At 40.8% G+C, this 17,961-nt stretch overlaps 1 protein-coding gene across 2 annotated transcripts in view; it reads left to right on the top strand.

Moving 5' to 3' along the window:
* Positions 1–17,961, top strand: part of sdccag8 (SHH signaling and ciliogenesis regulator sdccag8) — a 48,065-nt gene that overhangs the window by 13,227 nt on the left and 16,877 nt on the right. For both annotated transcript variants that reach the window (XM_044215456.1, XM_044215457.1), the window contains exons 14-16: positions 10,546–10,673; positions 14,715–14,823; positions 16,480–16,611. In XM_044215456.1, the coding sequence (XP_044071391.1) occupies positions 10,546–10,673; positions 14,715–14,823; positions 16,480–16,611 (369 nt within the window). The remainder of the gene's footprint in view (positions 1–10,545; positions 10,674–14,714; positions 14,824–16,479; positions 16,612–17,961) is intronic.

The raw sequence follows: 17,961 nt of genomic DNA, 5'->3' as shown, positions 1-17,961 counted from the left end.
AGTTAATCTGTGTTAATTTAGTTTGATGTGACAGTAATTAAAACAGAATGTGTATTTCTGTCAAGCTGCATACTAACAAATGGAAATGGAAACCATTTTAATACAGTTGAGTTAAATCAGCACTAAACCTTTAAAAATGTGGCCTCTTGAGCGGGAACATTTCTTCTATTCTAACTTTAAACCTATCCTCTTTTCATCACGTCAAAACTTGTCAATGTTCATAAAGTAAGTCTGTTGTGTGTATGCTTGCTAAAAACATGAAGGACGACAAAATAAAGCCACATACTTATTGTGCTGCAACCCTTGATCTAAACAAATCTGTCTTTTTTCTTGTTTCCATCCCTCAGCTTATGATTCTTGTCTTCCACTATCATTTTCATGTGTTTGGTATGTTTAGTGTTACAGCAAATACACTAAGCATAAGACATCTGAAAGCTAGGTCTACATCTAAGCTGTCAGTTGTCAGTGCTGTGACTCTTGTAGCTCATGCAAGTGTGTAGCTTCTTCAATTGACCTTAACAATTGACCTTATTAAGCAGTGCATGCAATTCTAATCATGGGTGCCTAGTTATGTTTTAAAATGGGGGAGCAAACTTGGAAAGATTTGCGGGGGGTCTGTCAGTAAAAAAAGTAATTTAAAACAAATTTCCTGCATTTCTACTCCACCTAACCTGACAATAGAGTATAATTTTGAAAACATAAAATAATCAGAATTGTGTATAGGCCGTACTCAGTCTTACAGTTAGATGAATAACTGTAAAATCCCATTTGAGCCAGTTGATGGTGAAGCAGGGTTGGATGAAAACATGCTGGACAGGGGTTGCGTGCTCTAAGAGAGGTTTGGGAAACACTATTCTAGGTTAGTCTGCTGTTGTGTGGGGTGAGGGACAAAGCGGGGCAGCAAATTAGCCTGAGATATTAACAGTAGTTAGAAAAAATCACAGAGGGGATGTAGTGGTAAAATAAAAGGTGGGTAAACTATAAATGTCTGCTGTCTAAACTGTCCAGTAAACTCATAAAAAGGTGAGTAATAAAATCAACAGGGCCAATGCAAAAGTGCCGACTGTTTGATTTGGCTCCTTTGCAAACATCCCATCTCCACAGCCAGAATCCTATGCGATCGTAAATCAGTTCGTCATTACAATATTATTACAATCCTACATTTAGCTAATTTAAGTTTGGCTCAGTGGGCCAAGCAGATTCTTTCAACATACGCTAGCCTATCTTTTCCTATGTTCTACCTTCAGTCCATGATTTCAGTTAAGCTAAATGGCATGTTTCTCACCTTTGTAAACAGTCAGACTCCTGTGTGGATTGACAGACTGTGATTGACAACCAAAGCATGCTGTGGCAAACAATCAGCGACAGGTTCGACTGAACAAACTCAAAGGGTGGTCCAAAAATGTGTGATTTTTAATTTTTTTATTACTTGTTTTGTCAGTTGCTGAAAATAGTAAAACGATCATTGATATAGGCTGCTTAAATATAATCATCAGATTGTGGGGAATATATGATGATACGTTTTTTTTTTTTAAAGACAAAAAGTGGTGTAGCAAAAACACAACTTTGCTCCCCCTAATTGAATAATGGAAATGCATTTGCTCCACTTGCTCCGTTGCTCAGGCGGCTATGACTTTAAAACTTTTTAACAAGTAGTCCATGATCTCTGAAAAAAGACCAAAATTCAAGATTGTCACGTTTTACTTATTTCAGATTGAGTGTCAGGATTACATTTGGTATTGATTTTATACACTAGATGATTAAATCAGTTAGGATATACAGACGGGGGACAAATTAAAGGAAAAATCCGAATTAATGAGCGGAGAAACATAAAACGCAGATGCTTCCGTGCACCAGGGCTCACTGGTTTGCTGAGTATGAAAATGATGTGAATAAATGCTACGGCCTTTACAATCACCAGATCTCAACCCAGTTTCATACCTATGAAAGATTTTGGACCAACGTGTAAGACAATGCTCTCCACCACCATCACCATAACCTAATGATATAATATAAACTTTCATCTTCAAATCTATTTAGTGATGTCTGTGACCGTCTCTGATGCTATATGTCCTTTTGTTATGTCTGGCTATGTTTGTTTTTCTTTCTATCTCAGGTCTCTCTTGCAAAAGAGATCTTGAGCTCAATGAGATTACTTGATTAAATAAAGGCTGTACATATAAATGAGGGAATATCTTGTGGAGGAATGGTATTCATCCCTCCAACAGAGTTCTACAGACTTGGCAAGGAGCACTGACGCTGCTCTGGAGGCTCGTGGTGGCCTGACTTCAAAGACACTTCATGGTTTTTCCTTTAATTTGTCACCCATCTGTAGGTTTTAATCCATTTCAAGACTAGTGCAAGGATGGACAGTTTACTCACCTCTTCCTCTTTATCTTTTGTGTTTTTTTCCCCTCTACTATTCCCTCATGCAGGCCAGGTAGTAAAAGTAGATAGCTGCTAGCAGCTCCACATCTCCTTCCATCCATCATCCCTCTGTTTCTTGCAGAGGTTAAATGATACCGTGAACCCCTGTAAGCGTGCCTTGCTGACTCTGGAATTGCATGAAGTTATTTACACTAGAAATATCAAAAGTTAAAATGTAGATACTATAAAATCAGCAGTGGAAAATCACACACAATAAGTACCAGGATTATTAGGCAGAGCTGTAATCTGTCCATCCTGCGGGGCTGGGAATGGGTAGAATAGACAGATCGCTGACTGGGAGACCTCAGGCAAGATGGAGGCAAATCTGTCGGCTACAACTGTTGTCACCCTAGCCAAGTGTGCCCTGGGACACTGGCCTACAAACACACACTACTGCTGGAGGACAGAGAACGAAAGGGAGAGCACAAGCCCCCTACCATCCATCCACCATCCACTCTTCACAAATTTTTTCTTGCCTCTCATGTATCAAACTATGCATATATCTGATGGTTTTTGGAATACCTTGAAATCCACTGGAAAATGTTCAGAAATACTTGGATGTGAGCAGTTTAGCATTGTTTCATTTTAGAGGACTGCTTGTTACTGCATTGTGAGTGCAGCATGTATGGATCTTGTACATCCTGAATGAACTGTGAATGTGTGTGTGTGTGTGTGTGTGTGTGTGTGTGTCAGTCAGTCAGTCATCTGGTCAACTTTGTGCTTTCACACACTCCTGCTGTGAGAGTGGCACCATCAGTGACTCTACACTGTGCCCACTGCCCAGTAGGCACAGCTTTCATCCAACATGACAGAACCTCTATCTGCTCTTCCTTTCCCCTCATTTCTCTCTTTTACCTCTATCATCTCTTTTACCTGATTCATCTAGCCTTTTATCTTTCCATCCTCTTCATTTTTATCCTTCATATAGCTTTGTTCCTTTTTTTCTCTTGCCTTCAATCCATCTCTTTCTCTCTGTTGCCCTTTGTAGGCACAGCAGTGCCTTGTAGGTAGCGGGGCATTGCCCCCATCAGCCGATTGTATCGGGAGATGATCACAAAGACAGGAGCAAGAGATAGCAGGAAGGAGGAAAAGATAGGTTCAAGGTAGCAGCTGAGTGGAGATGTTCTGATACAGAAGGAGGAATACTGGAAGGGAAGAAAGTTGCGATGAGTTAATGGGAGCGGACAGGAGGGTGCTCCCGCAAACTCCTCGACCAGCACTAGATGTGAAACATTGCCATCAGTTATTAAAATAATGCTTTTATTTGAAATCAATCAAAGCTGCTCCATTGAGGTCGTATGGCATCTGAAAGAAACCTTGAAGTAAATAAATCATTGCAGACAGAGAGAAAGCTTTTTTTATGGCTGGCATATATATGCCTTCTCACATAATGCATTGAAATGATAAGAATGTTGATTTTGTTTTTTACAGTGTAATGATTACCATAAGAAGTCCTTAAATGAAAGGCAATCCACATAGTTTGTAATTTTTTAATATAAAAACAGCCTTTACCTTTTTCAAAGAGATGAATATACTTCAAAAGGTCTGATGCTGCATTGCTACTTACAGCTTTTGTTAATATTCATGCACATTGTAAAAACGGCCAAAATGCCAAGGCTATATTTATGCAAATTGATGTGCTTCTCGCTCCAAACAAAGCGCTGTGTGAACCAGGTTGAAAGACACATTGACACGACCCTGACGGTGACGCTATTTAGTGCAGTCTGATAGTAAGGAGACACAGGCGATTAAGATAATACCAAAGCTGGAAATGGAAAGAAGGGCAAATAGATAAGATGTAGATGAGAATGAAAGAAAAGAGGACATATGGAAGTTGTGGAGAAAATACAAAGGAACTTTTAAATGTAGATAGAAGTGGGTGGATGGCATAGAAGAGGCAGAGGAGGAAAGCAGAGAGGCTGGCCATGGTGTGTATATGAAGGCGGGCACCGGATGGGCACAAGCCCCCCTACAGTTCCATCTACAACCCCAGTCCCCCCCTCTGAGTTTAAAAAAGCCTCTGTTTGTTTTCCACCTCAATGGCCGCCTCTTTCTCACTAGGCGTCTGATCTAGTGACCCAGGAGCACAGACATGGAGGAGAGGAGAGGAGAGGGTGTGGGAGAAATAAGGAAAAGAGGTGAGGAAATAAGAAGATAATAGAGGAGTTCTTTATTTAAGATTATTTGGGTGTGTTAGGAGAGAGATGGCACATCTTTTTTTCCTGCCAGTTGCCCCCAAGCCTATAACCGGGTGGGAGGGGTGAGGGGCATTTGAACGACACCCGGTATGTCTCAGGTGTGAAGTGAAAACACAGGTGGATTGTGCTCACACTAGGAGAGAACACTGCATGTGGTACCAACTTTTAGTTTGCACATCTTTCTCTTTCACTGCTCTGTTATTTTTCCTCGTCTGAAACTTTGTCATCTCTCATTTTTTTGTCTTTTAGAAAAATTGATGTGCATTGCGTGCAGGTTAAATATTTAACATCAATTAGTACATCAAAATGTACACATGGTAACTTTTTTCTATTATTTTTCCTTCCCTAATCCTACTTTTATGTTAATATATTTGACATTTATACTATAACATTCATATAACATGTATTATACACTTTCTAATGTCTAATGAGAAGTAACTTGAAGCTGGTATGCCTATTGAAATAATTAATTTTAGGCAGTCATTTACCTTTTCACCTGAAATTGATTAGCTGAATTGACTCCCAGCCCTGCCACATATGCTATCCACAACTATTTCTGTAGGGCACAGATTTGACACTGACGTTGAGTCCTGGGTTTCTGGATTGGGTCAGTATGGGAGCATATTGTACGTATGCTGTGTGTTTATTTTTAAAAATCACAGATGCTTGCGCTGCCAGTCTGCTCTTCCTATGTTAAGACCATCAGTCATCTGTGCCAATTAGGACTTTTAAACTTCTCTTGCTCTGTTTTATGAGCAGATAGATGATGACAGAAGCCAATCAGCAGCTAATTACTTCAATCTAGAGCTGGGTCTTTCTCTGAGGGAATGTGTGCTGTAACAGCAAGTGTTTCTTTCTGTTAGCGTTGTGCATTTGTAGCTGTCTGTTTGTACATGCATGCATTTATTCATATGCATGAGCGAGTGAAAGACAAGAGAGTTATTGTCCATACTTATGCTTGTGTTTGTGTTGGATGGGGAAGGCAAATTTTATTTTTTTGCTAATTTAACAGTAGCAGTTTTTTGTTTTTCGGGCGAGATTGGTTCGCCACTGACCTTGGTGGCAGCAGGGGGGCTTTAGCGCTCCTTGAAGAAGAAAAGAGGCTTGGGCCGCCCGCTGTAAACAAAGTTGACTTGCCGACAGATGGATTGAATGACAGAGAGGCTAAGTGAGCCAGGAACGGGCCTGGCAGCATCGCACCGAGCACAGAGAGAGGGAGGGAGAGAGAGAGAAAGAGAGAGATAAAGGGGGGGGAGAGAGGGGAGAAGAGAGAAGAGGTGGCCAACAGGAGAGGAGGTGTGAACAGGTGCAGGGCCGCTGAAGGAAGAACCAGCAGATGGAGAGAGACACAGCCAGTTTAGTTACAGGAAAAAAAGGGTGGGAGGGAAAAGAGGAGGGAGGAGGGATAGATAGAAACAGCAGAAAAAAGGATCGGAGCAGAGATGAGAACGCTCTGGACGGATAGATGGACAGATAGATATAAAGATGGGCTTGTGCACTGAGTAAACAAGCGGTGAGACTGCATCAGGCTGCCTCTGTGTTTGATGTGTTTGTTTCATAAAGCAGAGCAGCGAGATGAAGGGAGGGGTGTTACAAGAAAAATGTGGGAGCAGAGTGATTGACTTCCATCACCCCGAGTTTTAAATAAAATGTGCTAAAACACATTGAGGTGCGTGTGAGAGAAAATTGTGTGACACTATGTGCGGGCTGCTACACGAAACAATTCAGATGTTTATTGTACGCAGCATCAGTGATACGCAGCGCAGCAAATGTTCAATATGTCACTTTATTTTCTCTGCGCTGCACTCATCCTTTGTTGGCAGTATCAGTTAGATAGGCCTGCACAAGGCCTCTGTCTCACTGTCTCACAGTCACACACATAAACAAGCATACTCACACATCATCACAGAAATCATCTTTGTAGTTCTGCTTATCAAACTGTTGAATATTAATGTAGTCTGATTGATGCAGTCTATCATAAATAGCTGTGGATCCACTGGAATTCCTCCACAAAAATGAATCATCACGAGTGTCACCATTTTGAGCAGTTAAAATACGAGCAGACAGTTTTATAGTAGAGTTCATTTCAGTTAAATCCTATAAACATCAAGTCTCACCAGATACTTGTTTGAGCTTTGGGTGCTTCAGTTTAAATAACTGAACTGAACAATTGATTTATTTATTTATTTTTAAATCTAGGTGTAGGTATAGTTAAATGTATCAATTCAATTTCAAAGGTATCTTAAAAATATAATTCAGAGATTATTCATTTTTTATTTTTGTTGATGCTGTTAATTAGATCTTAGTTATCTAAGTATACTAAGATATGACAGCTATTGCACAAATCTGTAATTGTCTGATTATAAATGTTACATTTAAAGCAACACTCGTTTAAAAGTTTTGATAATATTTAAGATCCTCAACAACTCTTTGCAGGGATCATGTCTTCTTTGTTACTTTTGTGTTTGCATGTTTGTGCTGTCGGCTGGGTTCTTTTTAGTTTTCCATTAGTTTGTATGTATATATTTTATATACAATAAGTGTCTTTACCTTGCTCTTGGTTACTGAATGCTTCCAAAAAGTAACTACATTTTGAAGAGAGCTTCATCAATCATGTTGATTTTTCTTAGTTATTTGAAATTACAACAAAATATAGTCATATATTTTGTGCATTTTACATGTACACAGATTTTTATTGTTATTTGTGTATGTGTTTGTTCATATACTGTATGTCTTCAGTTTGTGTGTATGTGTATCTGGATGATATTGTGTTTATTGGGCGAGAGTATAGTCTCTTTTACTTTAGTCCAAACAGCGGTCAGTGGTGTCTGGCGTTGGCGAATGTCTCCAATTCCTCCAAGTCCACCGTCTGACTCCAATTTGTGCTCATGCTCTGATAAACCGCGGCATTTGGTGGTTCTGGCGTGGGATGTCGGCTGCACCATGGGGTGCTTCAAACTCCGGGCTTGGTCAGGCCCTGGCACCCCACATCTAATGGGCAACAGCTTGAATAGTGCCCACTTAGGCAGGCAGTGCAGACTGGGCCCCCTCTTCTTCCTCGCCGCTCCAGCCAGCCAGCCACCGCCTCTGCCACCTCCTACTTACCCAGCAGCCACTGTACCTGGCTGCAGCCCCAGAGCCATTCCAGCCTACCTTAGGCCCCTGGCCCATGTAGCCTTCGCCATACTTATCAAGCTGTCCTACAATGCATCAGGCCAGGCATATACAAACAGGCCCAGCTATCCGCTAACTGAACATTCAATCTATTGCCTCCTAGGCCCAAACAAGAGTTCTTGCCACAGGCAGCAACCCAGAGCCCATTCACCAATTAGCTGGAAGGCAGATTATTGTCCAGGGAGAATTATCCAGCTCCAGCATCACATATTCAGCCTCTGCTCTACCCGCCGCCCTGAACGCTTGCTCCAGGGCTTGGCTCTCCACTGACATCTCTCCTTTGCTTTCTCTTTTTTATGCTTTAATTTGACAGTGCTCATCAGCAGCCATTTTGTGACAGCATTTTGCAAGTAAACATGTTGCATTTCATTGGATTGATAGAAAATGGCGCCGGGGAGAGAACCATATAACTTAGCCTGATTTCCCAGCTTTATGTGATACTTGATGAGGCTTTCAGGTGCTTGTCGCAGCGATTTGCTTTTGAACCGAAACTTATTGAACCGAAACTTTAAATCAGCAACTCTTCTCAAGGTTGCCCCACTCCCACCACCCAGAAATGAAGGCCCTGAGTCTGTTCTGTTGTGTACAACTTTATTAGGTTGTACTTGTAAAATGTTGGTTCAGTAGATCAGCAAGACCAAACAGATGCCAAATGTGTAGCTCTCTATGCTTTTGCTTTTCTATCTTCTTCTGTTTTTCATCGCTCTCCTCTTCCTCACCACCACTCTATTGCTGACTGCTGGAACTTTCTGGCGATCTGTCTGATGCTAATTGGTGGGTAAACAGGTCTGGTGTGAGTCCGCACCACCCCCACCCCCGGCCGCGCACACAAACGCACACACATAGACATACACAAATATACACGGCCCCCTGGAACCTCTTGCAGGACCAAATGGCTGGCAACGCCTGCCCGACATCTCCCGCTGAGCCCTGGTGTGCGCTTTGGTGGCTCAGGCTGCTGTTCAAGCCCAGCGGGGGTTCATTCACTCTCACACACACACAAACACACACACACACTCTTGTACGCGTACAGACACACACACAGTCTCCTTGTGTCCCCTGCACACCCGCCACCCGCTTTCACACCCCAGACAGCAGGACAGCAGGAGAACACACACACACACACACGAAGGAACAGACAGACGCGGTCACTTTAGAGATGCAGGCCAAGCGCTGTAGGGGAGAAAAGTTTTCACTTAAACTGGAGAATTCTCTCTTCATTAGCGCCTTTGGACTTCAGGAAGAGTTCTGTTTATTTGTTCATTTTTTCCTGTCTTTGTAGTTTTTCTTTTCTTTCCTTCTTTGTCTGTTCCTCTGTTGTTTGGCTACATTTGGACTTAGTTGAGTTAGAAAGTTTGGTTCAAACAATGTAAAATGTAAAATGCAGCGTTGTTCAAAGCCCGCAGGGATAAGCACCTTAGTTTGCATCTTACCTGCACAATTTTGATATTGAGATGAATGAAAGTGGAGATTATTGTGATGTGATTGCAACCAAATATGTCGTGCTAAGAACGGTGAGTGCTATGGAGCCATACAGTTACTCATATGTAGACCTTGTACAGTCCTCTTGCTATGATTGATCAATTGATGTTATGTCGCTGTAGTGTTTAACTGTGTTGTCCTTATTAGTGTGGCTGGAAACTGAATTATATATTGACAGAAGTTGTACAGGAAATGAACGGGATGACAAGCAGCTTATGCAAGGTGATAACACAGAGCAGACCAATCTTTTATTTATTCTCAGGACAGAAAGTTATTCTCCTTTCTGTCCTTTCTTTCATTCTGTTATTGTACAGTGTGTTCTCTCCTCCTGCTTTCTCTCTCACACCTCTGTGTTCATCCATCAGTCTTTCTTTTCCACATTATTGATCTCTTTCACACACACATCAGAAACTTGCCTGATTTTGTACCAGAAACAGTTGTCAAATATAATGGAATTTATGAGGAACGGACCGATCAATCGGCTGCTGATCCTAACAGATATATTCTAAACAGGTTGCTGGTGTTCGACTGATGAGGTTTTAAATTGATGGGCCTACGTTTGTTTTTCTTGTGGAAATTGACACTAATGAGTATGATCTGGGGCATTTCACGTCACTCTCAGTTTGCATGTCTCATTTTGAGAACAATTTGTTTTTAATGTAATACCCTGTATAATTAGAAGCCACTTAAAGGCACAATCTGTGATCCAAAAGTACACAAAGAGCAGCCCTACCACCAAAACACAAGACTGGAACCTCCTAAAATTGATTGACATGTCTTTAAATGCATTGATTAACAGTTAATCCAAGTGATTAAGTTGTTTACATAAGTGTTGTTTGTAAACACATGAGTAAAACAAGCCCATATTTTTTGTCACGGTCAGTTGAAAAACACATCAACCTCTCATGGTAGGGTGGTTACATGGTAAAAGAAGTGATATGTTTAAGACAGAAATTGTAGCCTACAGGATGTAAAAATGTTTTCCATGCTCCACCACTAGCAAAAGATGAGTAATCAGTCATCTTAAGCACAGACTAATATTTAGTGTCTCTATTTGGATGAAAACTGATTTTACACATACTACTGTAGGCAAAGTTATGTAATGAAATTCTAATGAACACCATGCTATTTTGAAATGTCACGGTTTGTATTTAGTGCATTTTTACATGACATGCCATTATTATTAGAAAATGTTGGATACATTATTATTATAAGAAGGATTGTAGTTTAAATGTTCCTTTAACATCTGGTTCCTTTTCCCCAGACAGGACAGAGAGAGTGCACAACGGGCTCATGAGGAGGAAATGGCATCTGCGACCCTCTCAGCGCGGGAAAGGGAGAGAGAGCTGGCTGTGCTGCTGGAGCAAACAGAGGCTCAACACCAGCAGAGAGGTCAGTGTTCCTTCCCACCTCTCTGACTTATCAAACATACATGTGACCTGTTTTAAAGATAGTTAAGTATCCTCCCTCGTTTTGTTTGCGCCACAGCTCCGTCACTTCTCTGCCACAGTTCAAATGTTCACTGGAAGCATTTCAGAGGTAGATTGTCTTCAAGCAGTCTGTACCTCAGCAGCCACATTTTGTTTAGAGTTGTTTTGCCAACATTTTTTGTTTTACAAGCATATTGAATACACATTTGCAGCTCATTTATGATCAATGTGATAACAGAGACTCTGTGCCTGTACTTAACTCGTTTTAATTATTGTACACAGCACGCTGTCTTATCCTCATTTTCCATCTGTATTTCTTGAATAATGTGTTTTTGCGGAAGGAAAATCATAGCATTGCTTCTCCTGCTATACAGACTTTGGAGGAGAAGAGACACAAACAAAAAGAAATGTTTTGCTGACGACAAATAACTAATGAAATGCCTCATTAAATATTAAATTATGTCAATTGACAATAGATATCAGGGGGAGATAGGATGAAACACACAGAGTCAAAACATCCAGAACTGCAAGGAGCAAAACAGCAGAGTTGATCAGGGTCAGCTACAGAGTCACAGCCTTGAACCTTCATCTTCCAGTTGAAGGATGGTTTTTCCTTCTTAGTGTGCCACCTCGCTCCCCACCAGCACAGGATGGGCAGAGTGGGAGGGGACGGACAGAAACACAAATCATTTGAGCTGAACAAGACTGAGCTGAAGTGACCTCAAAAGAGCAGAACAGAAGCCATAAGTGGAGACGAGAGAATAGCAGGGCAGAGCAGAGGGAAGGTGATGGGAGCAGAGCAGAGAGACCCAGCTCAGAGCTCCCTGTCTGTCTGCACAGCAGAGCTGCTGCTGCTAGCACATCTGTTGCACCATCTGGATCGCCCCCTCACACCCACCACCCACCCTCAACCACTCTCTCCCTCCCTCCCTCCCTTCTCCTATCTTTTTATTTACCTGTGGTTCCCTTCAACAACCAGGGAGCCTGCTGGTACGCAGAACAAAGATGGAGAGTATAGAGGGAGGAATGAAGGGAGGGGGGGGTAAACAAAGGGTTTGTTTCTGGCGCGTGTCGGCAGCACACATGTTGTCTAAAGAGAGCTGACATCAGAGCACAGCAGGAAACTGTGGATGGGGAGGGGATGGAGGGGTGGACGTCCTTTAGTAGTTCGCATCACTTCCTCTCCCCGTGCAACCCAACAGACGAGCTGGATAATTAGCTTTCTTGCTCTCCAAATCCCGCCTCTCTCTCCATCCGTTTGTCCTTCCATCCATCCATCCCCCTCTCCCTTCTTCTCCGCTCCCTCCCACCTTTTTTCAGATTTTTTTTTCATGTTTCTTTTTTGAGTAAATGCGTATAGAGCAGCCTCTAGATGATATCAGATATTTGTTTCTCTCTGCCCCTCCCTCACTGCCACGCTTCTTCTCTCCATCCCTCCCTCCCTCCCTCATTTTTTCTCTGTTTGTTTCCAGTGCCAGTTCTGCTGTGTTTTTGTGTCCCAGGGTTCTTTTTGGCCTACGCATGGCCAGACGCATTCAAAGCCTGTTCAGCTAATTAGCATTCTTCATGCAACTTTTACAGCACTGACCAAACTTTGTTGAGTGTATGTGTGTGAGTTTGTGTAGTTTCATCCTCTGTAGCAACAAAATTTCTGCCCTCCATGCATTATCTATGGCAGTGATCTGGGGACACAGACTGTAAAGAGTGGAATGACAAAAGGTTAGTGGTAATTCACTTTAGAGACACAATGTGAAGCCAGTAAAAAGTGAATAATATTACGTTCCAAGCTAGGGATGAAACATCAGTGGGCATTGGCCTTTGAACCTCTCCCAGTCATAATTTCCTCCTTTATATTTTAATAGCATTTCTGTAGCACATAAAGAGAGAAGAGAGAAATAACAAAAGTATAGAGTCAAATTTCAGCCTGCAGGTAAATGGTATTTATCCTAGCGCAGAGATATACCATCATGGCTCTTCAACTACTTTTTTTCCCCCTATCTCTTTCTTTCCCCCCAATATCTACTCCTGTATGCAAAAAAAGTCTGAGCTACTTTTCAAAGACTACGAGTCCTTGGTGTTTTTGGTTTCGGTTGACTGTAACAGAATGTCGGAGCAGGTGGATCATTCCCTCCATCCAAACGTCAGCCATTGTTATTTTAAAAGAGCAGACATATGTTGGAGAGCGGAACGTGGATCATTTCAAAGGAATGATGAAAGCCCAGTGTTGGATTGTTCAGAAAGAGGCCCCCATGAGTGGATGAGGACGTGGCAGGAAGGGTGGAAAGGAGATAGAAAGCGCTTTCAAACAGCAATCCCCTCCCTTTCTCCATCTCTTTTTGCCCCTCTCACACACTTTATATTTCCATTCTCTATTCTCTGCACTTCTGTTTTTGCTCTGTACATCTCCGCCTGTTGTTTGAACAGTTTTGATTTTAATGTGAATGTCGACGAAAGCATTTTTTAGAATACATTCAAAGAGACATGTATCTCGCTTTTGCTGCAGTATTTGTTGCAATAGATTTCATTGGTCAGCTCTGTCCGTAATGTAGATGTTTTCCTCTGGTATGTGAGGCCGTCGGGTTGGCCTGCTCTTGGAAATGTATTGTATGTGTTAATAGAAGTAGCCATAATGCTCTCTAAGCATTATTTCTAACACTGATACAGTATATTACGCTACAGTACAATACAATAGCATGAAATTGAAGACATATTAGTTTTTTTCTCCTAAATTCTAACTTTAAATGAAAGCATGACCAAAATAAACCTAACCAAACTAAAATTTTGAATTTTATTTGGTGATTTTTTTTTTTTGTATTTATTCAGACACATATTCTCTATGCTACACTGAAATTAAGAGATAGGTATAAAGGAGGTATAAAAGTACAAAGGATCACTCAAATCCTAGTCACAGTTTTAATATTCACATTGTGATAAAGAAACTCTTCTGGCACTTCATTACAGTCCTGCAGTATACTGTAACTGATAACACTATTTGCTTTTAAGGGCTTGAGAACAGTCAGCCATCAATATTTTCTGTCGTAGTGATTTACAATTTAACTGACTTGATTTTCTGTAAATTTAATTCATAAATTCATAAATCAATTTTTTTCTTTACAGTCAGACACTGTAGTCTTAATGACAGAGACATTCTAGTACATGTACTGGAGTTTGCGATGATGAATGTGTGACTGTTCACACTGAGGGCTCAAATTTTCTAGCTTTTTACTTATATCTATTTTGACATTCAGTATTTTACATTATTCTTGGAGGTGACGGTCGGAGATACTGTGTCAGTTTTAAAAAAAATTTGATTTAAAGCAGAGTGAGCCTATTTAAATTACATTACACAGCTCACTGTCAAACGTAATTGTCACATCCGTGTCTTTTTACTGAGGTTGTCTTTCTTACTTGAAGCAGTAGTTAATATCAGGATGTGTTCAGCACTGATATGAAGCAGGTATAGCAAACAAGTGCCACCACAGTTTTAGAACAAGTTTCAGTTTAGTAAGATTTAGACAGTAAGCTTAAAAATGTTTAGGTATTGAATTAGAAAGGGTTAGTTTACGTGGCTCAGTTTTGTTTGGGTCAGGGTGAGGATTTACTAGAGCTAAACAGAGATAACAACTCAAAATGACACACATGCTCTTAACAGTTTTTTATGTTGAAACCAGACAATGCTTGGTGATAATTAATGGTGATTCAGCAGTCATTTGTGCTATTTAGCTATGTGCTAGGAGCAACAGCATATAAACATGGCTTGATTATCAGAGAGAAGGGGAGGTGGGTGATGGTGGTGTCCAGTGACTACAGATCCTCGAGGCAGGCTTTTGAGTTTGATGGCGTCAGTGTAGACGTGTGGGCTGAAAAGTAAATGTGTCTAACTGAAGTGAGATATTGCTTGAACCCTTATCAGTTTCTGTGCAGCCAGGATCTCTGACAGCTACCTAAAGTGCACGATGGTTAACCTCACAGTAACCGACAACTTTCCCATGATCGATTGCAGTTGGAGAGTTGGATGGTCTGCTGAGTTCCCAGAATTCCCTGATCAGGAAGCTGAAGGAGGAGTGCTGCGTACTGGGAGTCAAACTGGAAGAGCTGACAGAAAACAGCAGGTCAATATTTTCTCTTTCATCATATTTCCTCTCTGTTTGAACATTCATTCAGTCAATTATGCTTTCATTTTCTTTCACTCGCTCATTGTTTGCTTTCTAACTCAGTGGCTTACATCCTAACTTGTTCATTTATCACATGGTGAAGTTGCTTTGAATTTACTTTACAGCTTCTCTTTTCCAGTTATTTGTTTACTCGCTCAGTCCGTTTCGTCTGTCTGTTGGACATCCACGTCATCATCTATCCAGGCTGTTTGGACAGAGCATGTCAACATACTACATACTGCTTCCCAGTCTGACCTGTTTTCTTGTTAACCTGATGCTACAGTAGTCACAGCAGGCCTACGCAGCTCTCCATCTGGGCTGCCTGTGTGTGTTTCTGTGTGTACTTGCGTGTGTGTGTGTATGTGCGTGAGAGTGACCCTGGGCCCAGTGTCCTGTCAGCTGTTCGAGCTGTGCTGCACATTAGTCACATGACAGCTCCCAATCTGGCCCTGCCAGACCGCACTGGCCTCACCAGCCACAGGACACATGCACACAATACACACACAACAAAGTACCCTGTGTATTTTCTTATGGATGGACATCAATACCAAAATACACATATACTGTATGTGCACAGTAATAAGTACCACCTTGAATGTGTTTTTTATGGGTAGGAATTCACATTCATTCTGACACACTGGTGTGAAGGTTCATATCCTACATCTGCTGTATGCGTGTGTTATGTAGTTTAGCAGCAGTGTGGTGTTGGTGTGTTTTGTGCCTCGGGCGGTTTGAGCTCCTGGAGTCCAAGCCCAGTGTAGCGGTTAAATTCCTGCTGGACGGCCTCAGTCAGGCTAAGTGAGGTTACACTGAGACAGTTGCAGCAAGATGAACAAGAAAACTCTTGATTAATTGTTGTCAGTAGTAAGTGTGACCATGCATCTTACGAGCCCTACTCCTATTGGGCAGCGTAATGTTGTATAGCAGACAATGCGGTTCAGGGCATCCAGTGGTTAAGGCGCATACCACATAACTGCGACGTCTGGCTAGGGACCATTGTTGCATGTCACCCCCATTTCTCTCCCCGAACTTCCTGTCTGTATCTCTAAACAGTTTTCACAAAAAACAATAATTTTAACCTTTATGAAGGTAGAATTTATTGCAGGACTGTTGAATTAGACTGTATTAGTTTTAGCTACTGTAGGTGTACCTAATAAACTGGGTGCATATTTAGGAAAGATTTATTGTATGGTTACAACAAGTTATTACTACAGATCTTAAGTCCCCAGACCTTTAGATTTAAGATCTGTGGAGACTGTGGACTGGCAGGTCAAGACCCACCTGTTTAGACTTGATTTGCTTAGTTTTATTTAATTATTTTTAATCTCTATTTTATTTATTACATTTGTATTTTGTCTCTATTTTATGTATTTCTTGTGACGTCTGATCTAGAAAAGGTGTTAAATAAACTTTACTTACAGTGTTACTACAAATTAGTCATTTTTAATAAAACACAATTTAGTATTTTATTCTGCTTGCATTGTACTTTTACAACTGTTATATCTGTACTAGCTGTGCTGATGTGTGTGTGTGTGTGTGTGTGTGTGTGTGTGTGTGTGTGTGTGTGTGTGTGTGTGTGTGTGTGTGTGTGTGTGTGTGTGTGTGTGTGTGCAGAAGTGAGATGGAGCAGCTGGCCCTGGAGAAGCAACACCTAGAGGACACAGTAAAGAGTCTGAGAGCTCGCTGCTCCGACATGGAGGAACAGTGTGTCCAGCATGGCCGCATGCACCACCGTATGAAGGACAGGTACCCAAATACACATAATACATAAAACACACACAACTACACGTCCTGTCAATACATCTTTATCTAATTTTAAGGGGTGTTTTGGAACTTTTTACACATTGTTTGCGTTGTTTACTAGCAAATAAATATTTGATTCATTGAACTACGATTTGTTAGTTCAGTCAAGAAGGTTTGTTTTCAGTAGTGTTTTAATGTAAGAACTACTGCCCTTATTTGAATGAAAAACTGCCACATGAATCCTACGGTTGTCTATCACGGTATTTATTTTGATGCATGAATCAGTATCAAAACATTTTTTATTATTAAAATGATGCCTTGTTGGACTTAAATGTTCCCAAAGTGCTTTTTGGTTTTAATTTATTTTCATTTGCCGAATCTGGCAGCAGGACTTACAAAAGAAATAATAAGAGCAGTTTTCTTCAAAATCCATCCCTAACCAGTCCAATGTTGTGCACGTGTAATGTTTGATTCTTACAAGAATTGTTAGAATTTTTGTTGACACAGTGGTTTTTGTGTCATCAGCAGTTTACTCTTCTGCTGTTTGTGCAGTGGCAACGTTTTCTACTTATGCAGGCTGCACATCAAACTGTTCTCTGATCCAAAACCACAACTTTTTTTCTTATAAAATGCACTGAAAAGAATAAAATAGTTATAGACTCCCGTGAAGCACTTGTGGTGGTCCACAGAGGACAGTATCAGCATTCACGTGTGAATATTTACCAGCCCAACAAGTATAAAGTGCACTAGGTGAGATGCAGAAAAAGGGTCAGGGTTAGGTTTTAAAATTAGGAATTTAAGTCCCATATATCAGATTAATCATTAACTGCTTTGAAAGTAGACAAACTTGATAAATTAGCCATTGTAGGGTTTTTAGAAAAGTAGAGTAGAGCTGAAATAATTAGTTGATAAACCAATGAGTCGATCAAGAGAACATTAATCTGCAACCATACTGATTATCATTTATTTATTTATTATTCATTTAAGTAAATTTTCAAGTTAAAATGCCAAAAAGTCTCTGGTCCGAGCTTCCTAAATATGAATATTTGCTGGTTTTCTTTGTCTTCTATGATATTAAACTGAATATCTTCGGACAAAACAAGCAGTTTGAATTATGTCAACTTGGGCTTTGCGAAGTTACGATGGGCGTTTTGCACTATTTTCCGACATTTTATGGACTAAACGATTAATTGATTAGTCGAGGAAAGCAATCATTAGTTGCAGCCCTGAAGTAGCGCACATGCTATTGGTACCACATTTTTGAGGGCAATATATATAAAGTGCATAATTTTACACTTTTTGTGAATTGTGAAACTTAAAAAGGCAAAAAGTAAATCTATTGCTCTATGTAGC

This window comes from Siniperca chuatsi, linkage group LG11, assembly GCF_020085105.1.
Source record: "Siniperca chuatsi isolate FFG_IHB_CAS linkage group LG11, ASM2008510v1, whole genome shotgun sequence".
NCBI classification, from domain to species: Eukaryota; Metazoa; Chordata; class Actinopteri; order Centrarchiformes; family Sinipercidae; genus Siniperca; species Siniperca chuatsi.
The sequence above is the reverse complement of the archived record's forward strand: the minus strand, read 5'-3'. Positions and strand labels throughout refer to the sequence as shown.